Genomic DNA, 22,892 nt, shown 5'->3' on the forward strand with positions numbered 1-22,892 from the left:
CCTTCACTCTTTGCGTTAGGATCACAAGGAGGGAGTGTAGCCACCTAAATTGGCCAGCTCCCGATTTAAAATGGCAAACGGCACAGGCTGATGGGAAAGTCAGCCAACATAGACAGAAACCAGCAGCTGCAGGTTTGCTGTGTATTTACCTCTGCAAAGGCCAGACAACATCGATACCAGCGACCATCAGCATAACAAAGTAGCAGCCATCTGCATACTGATGAGCAATCCCCGGGAACAATAAGTAACATTTTGGACACACAAAGCAAAGCCAAACTCCTCGGCGCCAGCAGGCGCCAACACAAAGGAGATGAACGAGCACCTCAAGACCACCCATCGATCAGGGAACCGCTCCAGTATTGGAGAAATCGAACCAAGCAATTGGGACAAAGTCCAATCACGTGGGACCAGGTACAGGGTCCGCCCCGAAACGTGGGAAGCCCCTGGGGACTATAAGAGTTAAGCCCCAAGTTCAAATCGCTCTCTCTTCACCTCTGCGTCCTGCCCGGGTCACCCAGCAACACGAACCAACATTGACCGTGACCGGTGCAGTGAACCCCGACAGAAGTAAGTCTTAATTCAATGCTTGCTACGAGATAGGCGCTCCTAGCTACCAATCCGTACCAACTTCGAATCCCGCAGACTCAGAACCCGAACGAAAGGCCATTTGTTCCCCTGACCTGGTGGGCCAGTACGAAGTTAAGTATAGGCCTGTTAGTTATAGAAGTAGCTTAGACGTAGAATTTGTGCATGAGTAGCGATTACTGTGTATAATTTTGATTTGAATCTTACTAATCGGTGTAGTGGGTTATTGATCATTACTCGGACCTGAACCTCGTGGCGTATCATAAGGATACCTGGCGACTCGAGAGCAAAGGTAATAAAACAGAGCAATTGAACCAAGGAGAAAGTTAGCAACAACCCCCCCCCCCCCCCCCCCCCCCCCGCCCTGGCCCAATCGCAAATCCACCCAGTGCGGTGCGTGGTTTTGAGACCACAATCCGAGTCGACAATCCCCGTCAACAACGTGTTGTCCACTGCAAAAAAGTCAATCCGGATGTGCACATGGGACCAATATGAAAATTATTTTTCCCCCGGCCTCCAAAACCTCCACGGGTCCACCCCTCCCCATACACTCCATAAACCCCTTAGGTCCCTCGCCACAGCCAACACTTTCCCGACCTCGGGCTCAGCCGGTCCAAACTTGGCTCAATAACCGTGTTAAAATACGCCCCCCCATGACCAACCAGTGCAAGTTCAGGTCAGGAATCTTCCCCAGCACCCACCTCATAAACTCCACATCATCTCAGTTTGGGGCATAAACATTTGCCAGGACCACCGGCATCCCCTCCAGCTTCCCCCTCACCACCATGAACATTCCCCCCCGGAATCTGCGATAATGTTCCCCACCTCGAACGTCATCTGCTTTTTCACCAACACCGCCACCCCCTCATCTTCATATCCAGTCCCTAGTGGAACATCTGCCCTACCCATCCTTTCCTCAACCTTGTCTGATCCCCTATCTGTAAATGAGTCTCTTGTAGAAAAGCCACAGCGCCCTCAGCCTCCTCAAGTGAGTGAACACACATGACCGCTTGACCGGCCCATTCAACCCCCTCACGTTCTATGTGACCAGCCTGGATGGCGGGCACCCCGCCCCCCTCCCCTGCCAATCAATCATATCTCTTTTTGGGCCAGCCCCCGGCCCGTGTCACATGACCTTCCAGGTCCACACATGGGTGTCCACTGTCATCACTCCCTTTCCCGCTGTACCACACCAACCATACCCTTGTCAGCAAAACCCCTCCTCCTCCTCCCCCAAACAAAACAACAGCCCCAACACCCTCCCCTGCACCAACCAACCGACCACCCCCCAATATTCTCCCATTAACTAGCCAGCCCAGTTAGCATGGCGGCCCCGCCCAAGGGCTCCAGACCTCCTATCCCCCCAGTTCCTCTCCCTGCACGTCAGCACTCTCTCAAGAAACAAAGAAAGAGAAAAAGGTGCATTTGTCTTTGATGCTCCCCAAGCACCCCGCCACCAAGCCCAACAAAACATTTCAAAGGAGAAAATGCTCTCCAACAACCATCAAGAGAAAACACCTCCTCCAAAGTTCAATGTCTTCCTTCTCCTGCCAGTCCATTGTCTCTCAAGAACTCCATCGTCTCCTCTGGCATACCAAAATAATATTCTTGGTTATCAAAAGTCATCCAGAGGCGGGCCAGGTACAGCACTCCAAACTTCACCCCCTTCTTGAAGAGGACAACTCAGCCCTCCTCTGCACCAGCTCTGCACCCAGGTCTTGGTACACCCGCAGCTTATTCCCTTCTCAGATGCACCACCTCGTCTGCCTTGCACACCGAAGAATCTTCGCTTTGTCCAAGAAGGGGTGCAACCACACCACCATTGCTCTCGCCGGCTCGCCCGCCTGTGGCCTCCTCATCAGCGCCCAGTCGACCTCCAGAGGCCAGTCAAAGGCCCCCTCTCCCACCAGCTTTTCCAACATTGTGGCCACAATAGTGCCGGCTTCCCCATGATCCACATATTTTGCCTTCTGGAGCGGTTTTCCAGATTCTCCACCTTCTTTTGGGTCTCCCTCATCAACCCCACCTCAGCCACCAATGAGATGAGCTGCCACATGCTGCCCCACCGCCCCCTCCACGTTTTGGATCGCCCTGGGACTCCAGCCTCTGCTTCACAGATAGATCCCCGCTTTAAGCGGCTCTATCACCCTGGCTAGGTCATCCAGGGCTTCCCTTCTCTGCTGGCTGAACATCTCATTTGAGAAGTCCACCAGCTGCTCCGTTGACCACTGGGTGGGCTGTTCTGGCACGTTGCCCTCTGCCATCTTGACCTGTGCCGCACAAAGATTCTCCTGCTCCACCAGCTCCCCTCTTTATGCCCACTCCTAGTTCGTGGATCCATCCAACAGCCACACCAGAGGAATTACACAAATTCCACCCCTCAGACCGAAAAAAATCCACCTTGAGCAGAAGCTCCAAAATGTGCGACTGCTCACTCCATGGCCGGCACCAGAAGTCGTCAAACATGGGGATATGATGATATTGCTGTCACTGGACATGGTTGAGGGAGGGGCAGGATTGGAAGCTTAATATTCCATGATACAGAATCTTCAGGCGAGATAGGGAAGGAGGTAAAAGAGGAGGGGGTTGCAGTTTTGATCAGGGAATCAATTACAGCAGTAAGGAGGGACAACATCATAGAAGGCTGTTCAACTGAGGCCATACGGGTTGAACTTAAGGCCGGTTTTAATAAGATCAGATACGATTTGGCCAGAGTGGACTGGGCGCGGACACTTTTATGTGACACAACAGTGGGATGCATTCAAGAAGGAAATAGGCAGCGTGCAGGGCCAACATGTTCCAATCAAGAAAAAGGGTGGGACTAATAAATCCAGTGAACCCTGGATATCAAGGGATATACAGCATTGGATAAAGAGAAAAGGGGAAGCTTCTGGCAGTTATTGAGGGCTCAAAACAGCAGAAGGCCTCAAGGCATATAGAATGTGCAAGAGAGAACTTAAAAGGAAATTAGGAGAGCAAAAAGGGCACATGAAAGGATTCTGGCAGGTCAAATAAAGGAAAATCCTATGTTGTTTTACAAGTACAATAAGGGTAAAAGGATAACTAGGGAAAGTGTTGGGTCCATTAAGGAGCTTGGTGTCTGGAACCTGTGGATGCAGGTAGGGTTCTACATGAACACTTTGTCAGTTTTCACTCGTGAGAATGACAGTGTGGGTATAGAAATAGGGAGAAGGACTGTATTAAAACTAAAGTGATTAACATAAACTGGGAGGAGGGGCGGTATGGTGGCGCAGTGGTTAGCATGCTGCCTCGCGGCGCTGAGGACCCTGGTTCAATCCCGGCCCCGGGTCACTGGCCGCGTGGAGTTTGCACATTCTCCCCATGTCTACGTGGGTTTCACCCCCACAACCCAAAGATGTGCAAGGTCGGTGGATTGGCTATGCTAAATTGCCCCGCAATTGGAAAAAACTAATTGGGTATGCTAAATTTATTTGAAAAAAACCATATATTATAGACAAACATTTGTCCATAAAATAATGAGGAGCATAGATAAGGTAGATCATCAACATCTTTCCCAGAAGAGGAGGAGTCTAGAACTAGAGGGCATAAGTTTAAGGTGAGAGGGGAGAGATACAAAAGAGACCAGAGGGGAAATCTTTTCACACAGAGGGTGGTGAGCATCTGGAACGAGCTGCCAAAGGCAGTGGTAGAGGTGGGTACAATTTTTTCCTTTAAAAAAGTTAGACAGTTATATAGTCAGGGTAAATATAGAGGGATATGGGCCAAATGCGGGCAAGTAGGACTAGCTTAGTGATAGAAATTGGGCGGCATGGACAAGCTGGGTCGACGGGCTCGTTTCCATGCTGTAAACATTCTGAGTGATCTGGCAGGCTTAAAGGTAAATTAATCTGCATTTGGAGAGACAGGGATTAATCAAGAACAGTCGGCATGGTTTTGTTAAGGTGTGGTCCTGTCTGACCAATTTGATTGAATTTTTCAACAAGATGACCAGGTGTGTAGATGAGGGAAATGCATTTGGCAACATCTACTTGGAATTCAGCAAGGCTTTTGATAAGGTCCCACATGGGAGACTGATAGCGAAGGTAAGAGCCCATGAGATCCAAGGAAATTTGGCAAATTGGATCCAAAATTGGCTGAGTGACAGGAAACAGAGGGTGATGTTTGAGGGTTGTTTTTCTGACTGGAAGTCTGTGTCGAGCAGGGATCAGTGTTGGGGTCCTTGTTTGTGGTTTATATGTATGATTTAGACATGAATGTTGATCAGTACGTTTGCGAATGATGCAAAATTTGGCGGGGTGGTAAATAGCGAGGAGGATAACCTTCGATTACAGGAGGATATAGATGGGCTGATCAGCGGCAAATGGAATTCAATCCAGAAAAATATGAGGTGATGCACTTGGGCAAGACAAGGGCAAACATGGTAAACGGCAGGACCCTGGAAAGCACCGAGGATCAAAGGGATCGTGGTGTGCACGTATACTCATCCGTTCAGGTAGCAGAGCAGGTGGATAAAGTGGTTAAGCAGGCATATGATAGGGCAGCAGTGGTTAGTACTGCCACCTCACGGCACCGAGGTCCCAGGTTCGATCCCGGCTCTGGGCCACTGTCCGTGTGGAGTTTGCACATACTCCCCGTGTTTGCGTGGGTTTCACCCCCACAACCCAAAGATGTGCAGGGTAGGTGGATTGGCCACACTAAATTGCCCTTTAATTAGAAAAAATGAATTGGGTAATCTAAATTTTTTTTAAAGGCATATGATACTTGCATTTATTAGCCAAAGCATAGAGTTTAAAAGCAAGGAGGTTATGCTGGAACTGTATAAAATGTTGGTTAGGCCAAAGAGTTTTGTGTGCAGTTCTGGAATTCACATTACAGGAGGGATGTGATAGCACTTGAAAGAATGCAGAGGAGATTTACTAGGATTTTGGCTGGGCTGGAGAGTGTTAGTTATAAAGAGAGATTGGATAGACTGGGATTGTTTTCTCCTTGGAACGGTGGAGACTGAGGGGGACATGATGGAGAAAAATAAAAATATGAGGGGCATAGATGAAATAGACAGAAACAAACCTTTCCACTTGGTGGAGGAGTCAATGACCAGGGAGCATAGATTTAAGGTAAGGGACAGGAGGTTTAGAGAGCATGCGAGGAAAAATGTTTTTACCCAGAGGGTGGAGGGAGTTTGGAATTCGCTGCCCGAAAGGATGGTGGAGGCAATGACCATCATAACATTTAAGACGTATATAGTTGTATACTTACGATCCCAGGATTTAGAATGGTTCAGTGGTTGTTTTTGACCAGCGCAGACTAGATGGGCCAAAAGGTCTTTTCTGTGCTGTATGATTCTGACTCTATACAGCTCATATTGCATTTTGTTACTATTGGTGTCCTTATTGCCATATATCAAGCTTTTACGATGATTATGTTTAAAAGATGGAAAAAAGACTATTGTGTTTATTCCCATTAATGAGTTTAAGTCTGTATGGGACAATAGTACTCAGGCCAGGGGTGGACGTATATCTCAGAGCTAGTAGAACCGATATAAAAGGAACACCACCCAAATGTATATCTGCCACCCCAGTCTGCCCCCCTCCCCCAACACACACAAACAGATGGCTACTTATGTGTGTAAGTAATTGATTTTGTATTTCTCTCGTGTTGTTACATTTTTTGTTCTTTCCCTTTGCAATTTGTGTATGTGCCCTTCTCTTCATCTATATATCCTATATATCTTGTGTACATAACGGCAAATATACTTTGTTCAAAAAACCAATAATACACATTTATAAAAGGAACACTGGAACAGACTATCAGCAATAACCTAGGAGTCCCCCAGGCACAACCATCACAAAAAGGAGCCCTGGATTCCCAACCTAGAGAAGATACCCACATTGAGTGATCATAGCCTGGCCAGCCTCCTTCACCTAAGTGCGGGCAATACCTAGAGCTCAGCTGAGTAATATTTTGTGTGAGTGAGAAAATTGTGAATAAAGTTGCGTTAAACAGTGAACTTGTATTTGTCCTTTGTTAGTCTTGCAAAGAAAGGCACATGGGTAAAAGGTTTAAGTAACAAAATGGTCGAAGTGTCTGATAATTTAGACAACACCTCCGAGCTTACCGTCATGGGTGACCCTGCCAGGAGTTTAAGTCTCCAGACAACATCACCCTCAACGATTAACAAAATGCTCAAGCTCTCCACCACTGCAAGGTGGCAATCTACGGATTGGGGGACTATAGTGGCACAAATTGAGGATTGGTTAACAGAGGAGGAATAAATGGATCATTCTCAGGTTGGCAGGCTGTGATGAGTGGGATACTGCAAGGATCAGTGCTTGGTCCCCAGCTATTCACAATCTACAGCAATGATTTGAATGTGAGGAACTGTAATATTTTCTGATAACTGTAATGTTGCTGATAAGACACTTGGTGGGAATGCAGGTTGTGAGGAGGATGTAAAGATCCTTCAAGGTGATTTAGACAAAATGAGTGGGCAAAAGCTTGGCAGTTAGAATATAATTTGGAAAAATATGAAGTTAGCCACTTTGGAATTGCAGAGTATTTCTTGAATGGAGACATGTTTATGTCCAAAGGGACCCGGGTGTTCTGGTTCATAAGTCACTGAAAGCTATTACGCAGGTGCAACAAGTAATTGCAAAGGTAAATAGTATGATAGCCTTTATGACATGAGGATGAGTTCAGGAATAAGGAGGTCTTGCTGCAGTTGTATGGAGCCTTGGTGAGACCATAACTGGAGTAGTGTGTTATTATGCCCCCTGGGCAAGGGCACAGTCAATCCCAACCCCATGTGCCCTGGAGTCATAACACAAGTCAATTAACAAAAATTCTTAGAAGAATTCCCAAAATCTTTGGCCCTTGGCTGCCCAGCAATTAGTCACCAGGTTTGTAAGTTTAAACACAATTGCTGTTTATTTACAACTAGAACAAATATTAAATCTGCTTAATGTCAAGCATAACCTGACTCCCCTTTAACTGCCCCGCCATCGATCCATACACACCTGACAAAATAGAAGGGAGGGGGAAAAGAGAAAAGCGTTGGAAAAATAATCAGAATCAAGGTGTCCTTGCTTCAGATTATGAGTTCTTCAGTGCACTCTCTTCATGAATTTGGTTTAAAGTCTCTGGCCTACAGTTAATGATCTTCTTTGCAGCTCAGCAGTATATCTTACACTCAGTTGTCAGATTCTCACAAGTGGCCTTGTGGTGAGAATTAACTGGAAATTTCTGTAAAAAAACAAAATGGGAAGAGATCTTCTCCCTTAGCTGCCAAAAGCACAACTGAAAGCCTCTTCAGATCTCTGAACCATTTCATTGGGAACAGAACTAATCACCACCAGTTACATAGCAGAATATAGCCTTTGACTCATTCATTGGCCGCCAGTCACATCAATCAGACCGAGTCATCACGGAGGGGAGCCAATCCCCAGTCTAAAACAGCACAGCCTTCTGGAACCTGCTTGTTTGAATTAAAGGCTGCTTCTCGCAGGCAGCTTCGCCTTATAAAGTGACAGGACCATTAATCATCCATGGATTAAAAATGTAACTGCAAAATAAAAGGGGGATTAAGGGGATAAACAGGAAGGATTCTTAGTGTGCAGTTTTGGTCTCCAAAGGAGACCAAAGAACATTCTACAAAGTAGTTTATGAAACTAATACACCAGTCTGGACGTAAACTGGTTTTGTTTTTAGCTGTGGTTGAGTTAGTGTGCAATAGGACACTCCTTTAGCCTACATAAAATTGACAGTAACCCAGTCAGATTCGGTGCAGGAAAAGACAAATAATGTGGAATGGCAAACTGACAGAAGCTCGAAATCCTTCGGAATTAGATAAGAAACTGGTCAGACTTTTTAAATGCAAAAACCTTACATGATCAACATTTGCTCCCAGGTCTTAGCAGCATTTTAGTAAAACTAATTTAATTGAGGTTAGCCATGAACAGATTCTGGTCAAGTCACTGGCTGTTCAATACCTCAGTTTAGAGATTAAGACTCAGTTAGTTGTGCACAGTTAAGAAACCACCTATATATGCACACACCTTTAGTGCCTTGCATAAGCTGTCAGTAAGGCACTGAGGTAGTGAACTTACAATGTATTTTTATTTGATAATGCATAATTTACATCCAAGAACAATGACACAAACAGCATTAATTCCATGATTGAGATATGCAAAGCTGTGTAGGGAGGAACATTAGAAATCCTAGTCACTGTCAGAGCCATCGGGCTTCAGCTTCTTGATTTGAGTTTTGCGGCGTTTAATCTCACTCTGTAAACGCTGTATTTCATGTTCATGATGATGAATCTCCTCTTGATGATGCTTCCTTAGGTTTTCAATCTGTTCACTTTCCTTTTCCCTGCAACAAAACAGAATTGCCTCAAATTACATGGCCAGTCATTAGAAAAAAAAAACGATGGTGAAATAAGCCATACATAAAAAATGATTTACAACAAAGAACTGTACAGCACAGAACAGGCCCTTCTGCCTTCCAAGTCTGCACCGATCACGTGTCCTATCTAGACCAACTGCCTGTATCCTTCTATACCCCGTCTGTTCATGTGTCTATCTAGATAAGTTTTAAAGGTCGCTAATGTATCTGCCTCAAACACCTCACTTGGCAATGCATTCCAGGTCACCACCACCCCCTGTGCAAAAATCTTTCCCTGCACATCTTCACTTGTGCCCCTTGTAATTGTAATTTCCGCCCTGGGAAAAAGCCTCCAATTGTTCACCCTATCTATACCCCTCATAATTTTATAAAATTTTATCAGGTCATCCCTCAGCCTCCGTCTTTCTAGGGAGAACAATCCAAGTTTATTCAATCTCTCAGCACGGTAGCACAAGTCGCCAGGGTCCCAGGTTCGATTCCCCGCTGGGTCACTGTCTGTGAGGAGTCTGCACGTTCTCCCAGTGTCGGCGTGGGTTTCCTCTGGGTGCTCCGGTTTCCTCCCCAAGTCCAAAGACGTGCATGTTAGGCACTAAATTGCCCTTAGTGTCCAGAAAAAAAGGTTAGGTGGGGTTATTGGGTTACGGAGATAGGGTGGAAGTGAGGGCTTAAGTGGGTCAGTGCAGACTCAATGGGCCGAATGGCCTCCTTCTGCACTGTATGTTCCATGTCCTTCATAGCTAATACCCTCTACATCAGGCAACATCCTGGTAAATCTTTCCTGTACTTTCTCCAAAGCCTCCACTTCCTTCTGGTAGTGCGGTGACCAGAATTGGACACAGTATCCCAAATGTGGCCTAACCAACATTCTATACAACTAACATGATTTGCGAGCTTTTATGCTCAAAGCCCCGTCCGATGAAGACAAGCATGCCATAATGCTTTCTTTACCACCATTTCCACCTGAGCTGCCACTTTTAAGGATCTGTGGACATGCACGTCCAGATTTCTTTGTGTCTATGCTCCTGATATTTATTTTATAGTTCCCTATTTTATAGTTCCCACCTGAATTAGAACTACCAAAATGCATCACCTCGCATTTGTCCGGGTTAAATTCCATGTGCCATTTCTTTGCCCAATTTTGCAGCCCATCTATATCCTGCTGTATTCTCTGACAATCTTCATCACTATCCGCAACGCCAGCAATCTTAGTCAAATCGTTTTTCCCCAAGCCATAGCTAAATAACAATGTTTTGAAAAGGCAAAAGCCTTTCTGTTCAGCAACAGGTTCAAACAACCATGGAGTCATAAAACATCAAGTCAGTGTTGGATTAAGGAAGGCATTCATAAAGACAGTTATAAAGAAACAATTGCATTTTTACTTAGGAAGAAACTTCTCAACCTTTTAGAGACCCAATGATGCAAACAACTTGGATGCAAACAAACTTGGAGAATCATTTTTCACACTTCATTAAATCCATGCATGCAAAATTTAGATGTGAGCTACTGCAGTCTGGGGCTTAGGCTAATATTTCAATAAGTGAATTATCAGACATATTACTATCTCTAGTTTTATGAATCCACAGGTAAATAATTCATCCAATAGGTGTTCTGAAACTCCAGGATTTAGTCTGTCTGCAGGTTCCAAGGCCCTTCATATGGTGAGTTTGCACAATCTTACTCCAGGGCTAAACTAACATGAAAATAGAACTCCACCCCGAATTTGCCGCTGCATTGACAGCCTCACTGTTGGAATGGATTACAAGGGAAGTACGGAAATAAAAATACTAACTTCCACAAATACTCTCCTATTGGGTTTGAAACATTAACTCTGGTTTCTCTCTCCCCAAAGCTGCTAGAATCGCTGTGTTTTATCAGCACACAGTTTTTACTTCAAGTCTCCAGTATCCACACTATTTTGCTTTTCTATTGGAGCGAACTACCTTTGTAGTACATGATGACATTTGTTTTGGGGATTTTTTAGGGCAAAGGATGAAGCTTCCCTTTGTGGTGTTTGGTACAAAGGAAAAAGGAAGTTTAAACATTTCACAGAATAACTTTGTCTGGTATCCAGCAGAAAACCACTTGCAATAAAACATATCACATTTATCAAAACACTAACATGGTCTTTACCAGAATTGGAAATACAGAATTGCTATAGTGCAGGTGATGTTCAACTGGTCCATTGTGCCTGCACTGGTCTCCAAATGAGCCATTCACTTGGTGCCATTTTCTTACTTTCTCCCCAAACTCTACACATTCTCCCTTTTCAAATAACAGTCCAATTCTCTTTTGAATATTTTGATTGAACCTGCCTCCACCACACTCGGGCAGATTATTCCAGACCCAAACTACTTACTGTGAGAATTTGTTTTTCTCTGCAAGGAAATCAGTTCCAACTTCATAGCTGAAGTTTCACAAATCTGCACATTCTCAGGTACCTCTTCTGCACTCTCTCCAATTTCTTCACGTACTTTCGAAAATAAGGCGCTCAGAAATGCTCCAGTTTAAGTTGGAACTTGTGTCTTGTACAAGTTCAACATAACCACCTTGGTTCTTGTATACTATGCCCCCATGAATAAAGTCCAATATCCTGTATGTTTTATTAATTCCCCCCCTCAACCTATTCTGTCACATACATATAGGTCCCTTTGCTCCTGCAGCTGCTTTCGAATTATACCCATGCTCTTTCTGCCAAAATCTACATGGAACTTCCATTTGACCTCTATTCACCCATTCCATCAACTTGTCTGTGTCCTTCTAAGTTTTATATTATCACTGTTCACAATGCTTCCAAGTTTCATATCATCCACAAATATTGAAGTTGTGCCTACACACCATGTTTTAGGTCATTAATATAGATCAGAAAAAGCAAGGGTCTCAACACTGGCCCCTGGGAAACTCCACAACAAACCTTACTCCAGTCCAAAAAATATCCATTAACCACTATCTTTTCCTGTCAGTGATCCATAGCCATGAAGCGAATCTGAGACCTTGGCGCCGTGAGGCAACAGTGCTAACCACTGCGTAACCGTGCTGCCCTGCCTTCTGTTTTGAATGAATGATGCATCGTAAATTGTTAGGCTCTGTAGATATTAAATAGATGTCAGTATTCTTACTGTCAAGAGCCTGCAAGAATCCACTCCGCCCTCTGGTACCCATGTGGTAAATGCAGAACTGGAAAATATGCTTAAGTTATTTATATAGGGCTGAGCTTTTTGCTGTTAAATATTTAGGCCTCACCTGAGCCTGAAGGAAGCCACAAAGTTTCCACTTTTATTTGAAATATTAACTTGCTTATTTATTATACCCACACCCTCTCCCCATCAGCTTTAGAAACAGGAGATGTGGCATGTTTAACGACTGAATATGCAGCATCAAGAACTTTGTCTAAAGAAATATTGCCTGTGTCCCCAGATACAAGTAATTTATTTGAAACAAATCTATTTCATATGGGGACATTCCTTGACATTTCCATCTCATTGCCCATTCCCCTTAATTAAACACACATTAAACACAGCGAAGTCCATCATGTGACTAATTTTCTCAAAAGACCAAGATTACATATTTCAGGATGGTGTGGCTAGTGGCTTTAAACTAACCAAGTCTTTGGAATTTACATCACAACTTCAAGTGAATTACTTAGTAACCTAGAGTCAGCTACTTGCAGGTTAACCCACACAACCTGGATGCACAGTCATAAGCATTGCTCAAGTGTGTAATGAAAAGAGTACCGAATAGGGAAAAGCAAGTTATCACAGGTTAGGAAGTGACCATGTTAGATTAGGTAGAATTTTTTTTTTTTTTTTTTTTTTTTTTATAAATAGATGGAGAAATATTTCAACACTAGGTGAAAGGTTGAGAATCCAGCATCCCAGTAAAGAAATATTGTTCTCATAACTTTTGAAACTTAAAAGGGTAGATAACAGAAATAAGATCGGGGATACCAAACAATTAAAATGCTCAGGAACAAATTGAGGAAAGTTAACAAAAATAATGAGACAGCTAAATCAGTTTACATTAAATGAGAAATTAGAAAGCTAAGGCAGTGGGTGGATACAACATAGCAAAGGGATGTCAAATATTTATTAAGTCCTCAGTTTCAGCTTTCCAGACACGATGTGGGGGAAGGAGTAGTATTGGACGGGGATGCTTAAGCACTAATGTACACAAGTTAGCTGAACCTTAAATGGAGTTATTTAAAATCAGAGGAAAGCTAGTGATGGGGTTGTAACGGTTCTGACCAGAAATTGACAACATTCTATGAAAAGGAAAATTGTACTCCAGGGCAGCAAATACAGCAGCCCCCTTCAAAAAATGGAAGGACAAACAGAGGAATTGTAGGCCAGACAGTCCAATAATCAATTGTGAGTAAAGTGCTGAAGCCTACAGTATGGAAATGAATTGCCAAGTAGTTTAGGAAACAAGTCTTTTAACCAGTCAGCATGGATTACTAAAAGGGAGATCATATTTTGAATAACAGGATAGTGGTGAATGTGAATTAGATGGATTTGCAAAAAAATATTTTGCACTGTACGGAACATAAAAGACTCTCAAAGATGTGACAGGGATTGTCTCTTCAATTTGCTAACAAGAGTAGTAGTTCAGCACAGAGCAAGACATTTGGTATGAAAATACATCATAAATTGATTTTTTAAAAAAAAATTGTAGAAACAATCTACAGCAGTCAATAAATATGACTATAAAAGGGACAAAATGAAAAGCACAACTGAGGTTATGTTGCAGTAGAAGCCTAAGCAATTGTAGAGAATCCTTTGTAGGATGGGATCTAAAAGCAGTGGAAAAAGTGCAACATAAGATTAAATGAAATTGTACAGGGACAAGAGGTATATTTGTGGAGATACTTCAGAAACTGGGCCTTGATTATTAACCAAGTTAAAGGGTGGTCTACTAAAGGCATTGAAGATCAGATAGAGGTATCCAAGACAGCATTTGCAACATTGCAAATTTATAAAGAATTTGACGCTGTTGAAACATGGAATCCAAGCCTTTTGAGGTAAAAAAAAGTTCTTTTTTTTTTTTAGTATGAAATTAGACAGTTGCTTCTGGTTTGGATAGATTACAGGTACATTACACCAAGCAGATAGCTACAGCCACAAAATTGTTCATTGTACAAAAACAGATCCAGTCATTTGCTTTCACTTTGAATGCCATCACCCTTTAAAAAGCCTTCACCAGCATCATTAAATGCTACAAGTATGCAATCAGAATGCAAATATTTATTTTAGGCCATCAAGTTGGAATTTTAATACAAGCCGAGTTAATCACTCTTGTCAGCAACCATCAGCTAACGTTAAACAGTTTACAAAAGGGCGGCATGGTGGCACAGTGGTAGCACTGCAGTCTCACGGCACCGAGGTCCCAGGTTTGATCCCGGCTCTGGGTCACTGTCCGTGTGGAGTTTGCACATTCTCCCCATGTCTGCATGGGTTTCACCCCCACAACCCAAAGATGTGCAGGATAGGTGGATTGGACACGCTAAATTGTCCCTTAATTGGATAAAATGAATTGGGTATTCTAAATAACAAAAACAAGTTTACAGAGAATTGCAGAGGTTGTAAATTCCAGAGATATCTCCTCAATTGAGAGGAGTTACTCAAATCAAAATTAGATTGCAACCACCTCATCAAATTTTAATTATTCATTTACGGGATGTGGGCGTCGCTGGTTGGGCCAGCATTTATTGCCATCCGTAGATGCCCTTCAGATAGTGGCGACTCTCGGGGAAGGGGGGGGGGGGGGGTTAAGAGAGATCCTCGCCATAGGATTCCTAGCCTTTGACCTGCCCTGGTAGCCACAGTATTAATATGGCCAGCTCAGTTTCTGATCAAATGTAAGCCCCAGGATGTTGACTGTGGGGGATTCAACGATGGTAATGCCATTGAATGTCAAGGGACGATGGTTAGATCCTCTTGTAGGAGATGGTCATTGCCCGGCACTTGATGTGCGAATGTTACTTGTCAGCCCAAGCCTGGATATTGTCACGGCCTTGCTGCATTTGAACATGGGCTGCTTCATTATCCAGGAAGTTGAGAATTGTGCTGAACATTGCGGATGAATGCACAAACATCCCCACTTCTGACCTTATAATGCAAGGAAGGTCATTGATTAAGCAGCTGAAGATGGTTGTGCCTAGGACACTACCCTGAGGAAGTCCTGCAGCGATGTCCTGGAGCTGAGATTGATTGATCTCGAACCACCACAACTGTCTGTGCCAGGTATGACTCCCAACCAAGGAGAGTTTTCCCCTTGATTCCCATTGACTCCAGTTTAGCTAGGGCTCCTTGATGCCTTACTCGGTCAAATAATGCCTTGATGTCAAGGGCAGTCACTCTCACATCTGGCATTCAGCTCTTTTGTCCATATTTGGACCTAGGCTGAGTGGCCCTGGCGGAACCCAAACGGAGCGTCCAGGAGCAGGTTACTGCCGAGTAAGTTCCGCTTGATAGCAGTTATTGACTCCTTCCATCTCTTTGCTGATGATGGAGAGTAGACTGATAGGGCGATAATTGGCTGGGGTGCATGTATCCTGTATCTCATACAGGTCACACCTGGGCAATTTTTCACATTGCCAGATAGGTGCCAGTGTTGTAGTTCTGTAAAGATCTGTAGGATCTGTAAAGATTTAATCATCTGCTAATGCTCGCATTCCAAGCATTGCCTGGCATCTTTGGATCTGTCTACGTATATGTTTCTGGAACATACCTCTTCATTCACCCAAGGAGCAGCACTCCGAAAGCTAGTGACATCGAAACAAACCTGTTGGACTTTAACCTGATGTTGTAAGACTTCTTACTGTGCTCACCCCAGTCCAACGCCGGCATTTCCACATCAGTGTTGTAGTTGTACTGGAACGGCTTGGCCAGGGCTGTGGCAAGTTCTGGAACACAAGTCTTCAGTACTATTGCCAGGATATTGTCAGGGCCCACAGCCTTTGCAGTCTCTGGTGCTTTCAGCCATTTCTTGATATCATGTGGAGTAAATCGTATTGGCTGAAGACTGACATCTGTAATGCTGGGGACCTCTGGAGGAGACCTAGATGGATCATCCACTTGGCACCTCTGGCTGAAGATTGTTGCAAATGTCTCAGCCTGGTTTTTTGCACATATGCGCTGGGCTTCTCCATCATTGAGGATGGGGATATTTGTGGAGCCTGCTCCTCTAGTGAATTGTTTAATTGTCCACCACCATTCACGGTTGGATGTGGCAGGACTAGAGGTTGGATCTGATGCGTTCATTGTGGAATCGTTTAGTTTTGTCTATTTAGTGCTGCTTATGCTGTTTGGCACACAAGTAGTCCTGTGCTGTAACTTCCACCAGGTCGACACCTCAGTTTTCGGGTCCCTGATGGTGCTCCTGGCATGCTCTCCTGCATTGAACCAGGGTTGATCTCCTGCTTTGGGGTAATGGTAGAGTGGAGGATATGCCAGGTTGCAGATTGTGGTTGAATACAATTCTGCTGCTGCTGATGGCCCACAGCACCTCATGGATGCCCAGTCTTGAGTTGCTAGATCTGTTCAAAGTCTATCCCATTTAGGTGGTAGTGCCACACAACACAATGGAGGGTATCCTCAATATGAAGACGGAACTTAAGTTTCCACAAGGACTGTGCGGGGGACACTTCTACCGATATTGTCATGGACAGATACATCTGCAGCGGGCAGATTGGTGAGGATGAGTATGCTTTTCCCTCTTATTGGTTCCCTCACCACCTGCTGCAGTCCCAACCCAGCAGCTATGTCCTTTAGGACCTGGGCCAGCTCAGTCTGCGGTGGTGCTACCGAGCCACTCTTTGTGATGGACATTGAAGTCCCCCACCCAGAGCATATCCTGCGCCCATGCCACCTTCAGTGCTTCCTTCAAGGTGTGTTCAACATGGAGTAGAACTGATTCATCAGCTGATGGTGGCCAGTACGTGATAATCAGCAGGAGGTTTCCTTGCCCATGTTTAACCTGAAGCCATGAGACTTAGGGGTGCAGCGTAGATGTTGAGGACTCCCAGGGCAACTCTCCCCCGACTGTATACCACTAGGCCGCCACCTCTGCCGGTGAGACAGGACATACCCAGGGATGGTGATAGTGCTGTCTGGGACATTGTTCGTAAGGTATGATTCTTTGAGTGTGACTGTCAGGCTGTTGCTTGACTAGTCTGTGAGATAGCTGTCCCAACTTTGGCACAAGTCCCAGATGCTAGTAAGGGGGACTTTGCAGGGTCAGCAGGGCTGGGTTTGTCATTGTCATTTCCGCTGCCTGGTTCGATACAGGGTGGTCCATCCGGTTTCATTCCTTTTTTTGTGTTTCCGTAGCGATGGAGTACAACTGTACGGCTTGCTAGGCCATTTAAGAGCCAACCACATTGCTGTGGGTCTGCAGTCACATGTAGGCCAGACCAGGTAAGGATGGCAGGTTTCCTTCCAGATGGGTTTTTAACAACAATCGATAATGGTTTCACGGTCATCATTAGACTTTTAATTTTATTGAGTTTAAATTCCATCACCTGCTGTGGTGGGATTCAAACCCGGGCCCCCAGATCATTATCCTGGGTCTCTGGATGACTAGTCCAGTGACAATACCACTATGCCACCGTCTCCTTAATTCAGGTTATCAGAATCATCAAGATTGAGATGGGGAACAAACTGCAGGCCATAAATGACAAAATTCCAAGATTATAGAAATAATTACCTGAAGTATTTCTCCTCAATTGCTGCCTGTCTTCGGCCAAATGCACCTCCAGCTTCTCTTATGCTTCCTCCACCACCACCTCCCTTGCCAGCTCCCTTGCCCAGTTCGCCCAGCTGAAACAGTGATGCATGTCAATAGCGTTAGAAACAGACAATATTATCCCAAGTTACAAAAAAAACTATCTCCTTTTGAAGGAAATGATACAGCTCTTGTACACAAATTGGAACACCTGGACATCTCCGCGGCATTGTCACCGCGTTCAATGCAAACAATGCACACTCAGGTTGTGGAGGAGGGTAAACCAGCATCATCTTAATGATGAAGTTAGGTGCCAGGTTATTCCAGGATACTAAACTCAAGTTAAACTTATATTTGGTCAATAGGCAGTTGCTACCTAACCTGCAAAAATGCCTGGACCAGTGGGAAGCAAACAAGACTGATTTTAAATAGGGTATTGTAACATCTTGCTTCACTTCCCACTGCTGACCAGCAATACTGAAAATCACAAGTCACTCAAAAAAATAAAGTTGTCTACTCAGACTCCTTTGCAAAATACCTTGCTGGCCAAATTGATAAAGGTATCATTGACATTTGAGCTAGGCATTAGACCACGAGACAAACCACTCCCCCATAATAGTCACTGGGACTACAATCACTGAATCCTACATCACCCTGGGTATTATTGGACAGAAATGTACAGCCACATAAATACTCTGGTTACTAGAGCAGGTCAGAGGCTAGGAATTCAGCAGCGAGTAACTCATCACCTGACTCCCCAAAGCCTGTCCACAAGGCATAAATCAGGAATGTGATGCACCACCTCCACCTGCCCGGATGAGTGCAGCTTCAGCACTTGAGAATTAGAACCATAAATTCCGACAATGCGGAAGGAAGCCAGTTAGACCATTAAATCTGCACCGACCCTCTGAAAGAGCACCCTACCTTAGCCCACTCCCCTGCCCTATCCCCGTAACCCCACCTAGCTTTGAACACTAAGGGCCAGTTTAGCTTGGCCATGGGGGGGGGGGGGGGAAGAGAGAGAGAGAGAGAGAGCGAGAGAGCGAGAGAGCGAGAGAGCGAGAGAGCGAGAGAGCGAGAGAGCGAGAGAGAGAGAGAGAGAGAGAAGAACCAGAGCACCTGGGAGGAAACCCATGCAGACATGGGGAGAAAGTGCAAACTACACAGTCACCCAAGGCCGGAATTGAACCCGGGTCCCTGGCGCTGTGAGACAGCCAAAGGCAAAAGCAGCTGACTTGGGTCAGCAGCAGATTGATCCATCTATCACTAAACTCACTAAAAAGCAAAATTCTTCAGCTTTAAAAAAAATATTTCATTGGATGCAGGTGATATGGCTAGGTCAGCAGTTATTGCCCATCCTAATCGTCCTTGAAATGGTGGTGAGCCGCCTTCTTGAACTGCTGCAGTTCGCTTGTAGGTACATCAGCTGTTGTTAGGGAGGGTGTTTCAGGACTTTGATGCAGCAAGTGAAGGAATGCTATAATTTCAGGATGGTGTGTAGCTTGGAGAACTTGCAGGTGTTAGTGTTCCCTTATATCTGCTGCATGTCTTTCTAGGTGGTGAAGATCATGAGTTTAGTCATTGTAGTCGAAGGAGCCTTGGTGACTTTTAAAATATTCATTCAAGGGACATGGGCTTTGCTGGTTAGGCCAGCATGTCAATTGGGTGGTGGTGAGCTACCTTATTGAACCTCTGTAGCCCATGTGTAGCAGTGCTCTTGGAAGTTTCAGGATTTGGGCCCAGTGAAGGTGAAGGAACAGTGATACATATTTCTAAGTCAAGATGGCGAGTGGCTTCGGAGGAACTTCAAGACGATGCTATTCTCATGGATCTGCTTGCCTTTGTCCTTCCTAGATGGTAGTGGCAACGGCTTTGGAAGGTTCTACCCAAGGAGCCTTGAATTCCTGAGTGCATAGTTTAGATGGTACCCACTGCTACTACAGTGCCTCGATGGTGAAGGGTGAATATTTGTGGATTGGGTGCCAACAAAACTGTCTGCGTTGTGCTGGATGTTGTCAAGCTTCTTGTGTTGTTGGAGCCGCACCCATCCAGGCAAAGAGAATCCATCACCCTCCTGACTTGTTCCTTGCAGATGGTGGACAGGCTCTGGAGTTGGAAGATGAGTTACTTGTCACCGGATTCCTAGCCTCTGACCTGCTCTTGAAGCCATTGTAATTATATGGCTAGCCCTGGCCAGTGATAACTCCAGGATGTTGATAGCGGGGGATTCAGTGATGGTATGCCACACAACGTAAGGAGCAATGGTTAGATTCTCTCAGTGGAGACAGTCATTGCCTGACACTTGTGTGGCAAGAATATTACTTGCATTGGATTGAATTGAATTGGACGAATATTGGCTCATGAAGCTGGGAACCTCTGGAGGAGGTCTATATGGATCATCTACTCAGCACGCCTGGCTGAAGATTGTAGCAAATGCTTCAACCTCATCTTTTATGCTCTTGTGCTGGGCTCTCTCATCATTGAAGATGAGGATATTTGTGGAACCACCTCCTCCGCTGAGTTATTTAACTGTCCATCACCATTCATGGTGTGGGAGGACTGCAAGCTTAGATAGGTATTGTTGATCATGCGATTTGCTGCTTTGTTGGTCGTGGGATCATTCATCATTTGCTGCTTTGTTGGTTGTGGGATCGCTCATCATTTGCTGCTTTGTTTCATGGGATCGCTCATCATTTGCCGCTTCTGCTGTTTGGCATGCAAGTAGTCTTGCCTTGTAGCTGCACCAGGTTGTCACCTCATTTTCAGGTATGCCTGCTGCTGTTCCTGGAACACATTCTTTATTGAATAAGGATAGATGCCCTGGCTTGGTGGTAATGGTAGAGTGGGGGATATGCCAAGCCAAGAGGTTACAATTGTAGTTGACTACAATTCAGCTGCCAATGGCCCACAGCATCTCATTCATGCCCTGTCTTAAGTTGCCAGATTGGTTCAAAATCTATTCCATTTAGCATTTGATGCAGATCTTAAATAAAAACAAAGTGCTGAAAAAACTCCGGTAGGGCAGCATCAGTGGAAAGAGAAAGAGTTAATACAGAGTCTAAAAGGACTCTTTTTCGGAATTCAAGGTTCACAATGTTAACTCTTTCTCTCTCCACAGATGCTGCCAAACCCAGTTTTTTTACATTTAGAGTATCCAATTTTTTTTTTCCCAATTAAAGGACAATTTTGTGTGGCCAATCAATCTACCCTGCACATTTTTGGGTTGTGGGGGTGAGACCCTCGCAGACACAGAGAGAATGTGCAAATTCAACATGAACAGTGACCCGAGGGCAGGATTGAACACAGGTCCTTGGTGCCGTGACGCACCAATGTTAACCACCACCCATTCCAACACTTTTGACACCACCCAACCCCAATACTTTTGATTTTATTACCACAACTCTACAAGGCAGCAGTTGACAGCACATTCCAAACTTTATGACCTCCATCACCTAAAACAAGGGCAGCAGATGCATGGGAACCGCATCATCGGCAAGCTCCCCTCCAAGCCACTCACCATCCTGATCTGGAAACATATTGTTGTTCTTTCACTGTGAGTCAAAGTCCTTGAACTCCCTCCCTAATAGCATTGTGGGTTGACCCACACCTCAGCGGTTCAAGAAGACAACTCACCACCACCTTCTGAAGGGCAACGAGGGATAAGCAATAAATCCCACTAACAAATTTAAATAATTTAACCTTTGAAATAGGACATAAGTAACATTAAATCACAGAAGAATTTGCTCACCCTTCTCTTATCCTTAATTCGTAATCAATTACCCAAAGATTAAGTCTCTCCATTCTAACAAAATTGAACATTTTAAAACATCAACAACAACGGAGAAAGAAATCCAATTTGAACTGAGTTATTGCTGAGACAGGCTAGGAGGTGGGCATGCCAGACAACAAAACCAAACACTGCACCCAGCTCTGGAATCCTCCCAATGAGCCTGCTTCCCCTCACTCCCCCACAAGGGAAGGCCTCAATTCCCAATATCAGGCACTGGCTGGGCCCAAGGCTCCACCCGGCCCATTCACCTTGGGCTCGAAGACACTGCTGGGGAATGAGGTTATGGCTGGGGTGGTGGCGCTGCATCCTCCAGTCAAGCTTTAGCTGGAGAGAAAGGGGAACTAACGTTTTGAGTCTGGATCCAGACCCGACACATTAGCTCCCTTCTCTCTCTCTCCACAGATGCTGCCAGACCTGCTGAGGTTTGTCCAGTATTTTCTGTTCTTATTTCCGATTCCAGCGTCCGCAGTAATTTGCTCGTATCTAAGGTTTGCTGGAGCCCGGGGCAGATTAACTGCCCCATCACTCACCAGGCCCGCCATCCTCCACAGGCCGAGTCACCGGGCCCCTGAGCGGGTATCACTCCGCCCCAACCCGGAGAGCCGAGCTGGGCCCCCACCGCCCCCTCCCCGAACCGGTACCTGGCTGCTGTCGCCATAGCTCCGCAGCTGACGACCGAGAATGAACTGACTCCTCAGCAACACAAGCCGCGCCATCACCTCCGTCCTTGGGGTGACCGAAAGGCCGCCGAGCAAACTGTGATGATCCGCCCACACCACGTGATCCCAGCGCCTGTCAATCAGGGAAAGCACGACCCGCCTACACCCCGTGAACCCGGGCCCCTGTCAATCAGCGAGAGCTGGGCCCGCCCACACCACGTGTTCCCGAGCTGTCAATCAGGGAGAGCACGGCCCGCCTACATCACGTGATCCCGAGCGCCTGCCAATCAGGAAGAGCACGGCCCGCCGACTCTCTGTCATCCCGAGTACCTGTCAATCAGGGAGAGCATGGCCCAGCCGAGACCTATGATCCAGAGCGCCTGTCAATCCGTCCCCGCCTACCGAGAGGCTCCTTACCCATGAGGTGATTGATTAGCCCCGTCCCATTGCACAATGCCAGGCCTCGGATTGCCTGCTCCATGGTTGGCTCTGGAACGTATTTCTCTAAGAAACCGTCCCCAAAACACTGTGAACTCATTTTCCAGGATAATGTCGATTAAAGTGACCAACAATTATTGCAGAACCTTTTTCAAATACCCCACTTATTTCAAGAAATACTTTAAAAAAAAGTTTAGAGTACCTTATTATTAATTTTTTCCAATTAAGGGGCAATTTAGCGTGGCCAATTCATCTACCCTTCACATCTTTGGGTTGTGAGGGTGAAACCCATGCAAATTCGTGGAGAATTAGCAAACCAC

General features: G+C 45.3%; 1 protein-coding gene across 1 annotated transcript; it reads right to left on the reverse strand.

The window, feature by feature from the left end:
* Positions 1-8,660: 8,660 nt before the first annotated feature.
* Positions 8,661-22,293, reverse strand: atp5if1b (ATP synthase inhibitory factor subunit 1b). The gene is made up of 3 exons (XM_072500918.1): positions 22,117-22,293; positions 17,668-17,780; positions 8,661-8,934 (listed from the first exon to the last, which is right to left on the reverse strand). The coding sequence occupies exons 1-3, from the start codon at positions 22,189-22,191 to the stop codon at positions 8,781-8,783; spliced, it is 342 nt and encodes a 113-aa protein (XP_072357019.1). The 5' UTR covers positions 22,192-22,293; the 3' UTR covers positions 8,661-8,780.
* Positions 22,294-22,892: the final 599 nt, after the last annotated feature.

The sequence above is a fragment of the Scyliorhinus torazame genome, chromosome 1 (assembly GCF_047496885.1).
Source record: "Scyliorhinus torazame isolate Kashiwa2021f chromosome 1, sScyTor2.1, whole genome shotgun sequence".
NCBI classification, from domain to species: Eukaryota; Metazoa; Chordata; class Chondrichthyes; order Carcharhiniformes; family Scyliorhinidae; genus Scyliorhinus; species Scyliorhinus torazame.

Bases quoted from the DNA above. Each gene is read 5' to 3' on its own strand.
- atp5if1b (XM_072500918.1), bottom strand. From the start codon at position 22,191: ATGGCGCGGCTTGTGTTGCTGAGGAGTCAGTTCATTCTCGGTCGTCAG. The intron at 17,781-22,116 runs GTACCGGTTCGG...TCACTGTTTCAG, and splicing joins GCTATGGCGACAGCAGCCAG to CTGGGCGAACTGGGCAAGGG. The intron at 8,935-17,667 runs GTAATTATTTCT...GTTTTGTTGCAG, and splicing joins ATTGAGGAGAAATACTTCAG to GGAAAAGGAAAGTGAACAGA.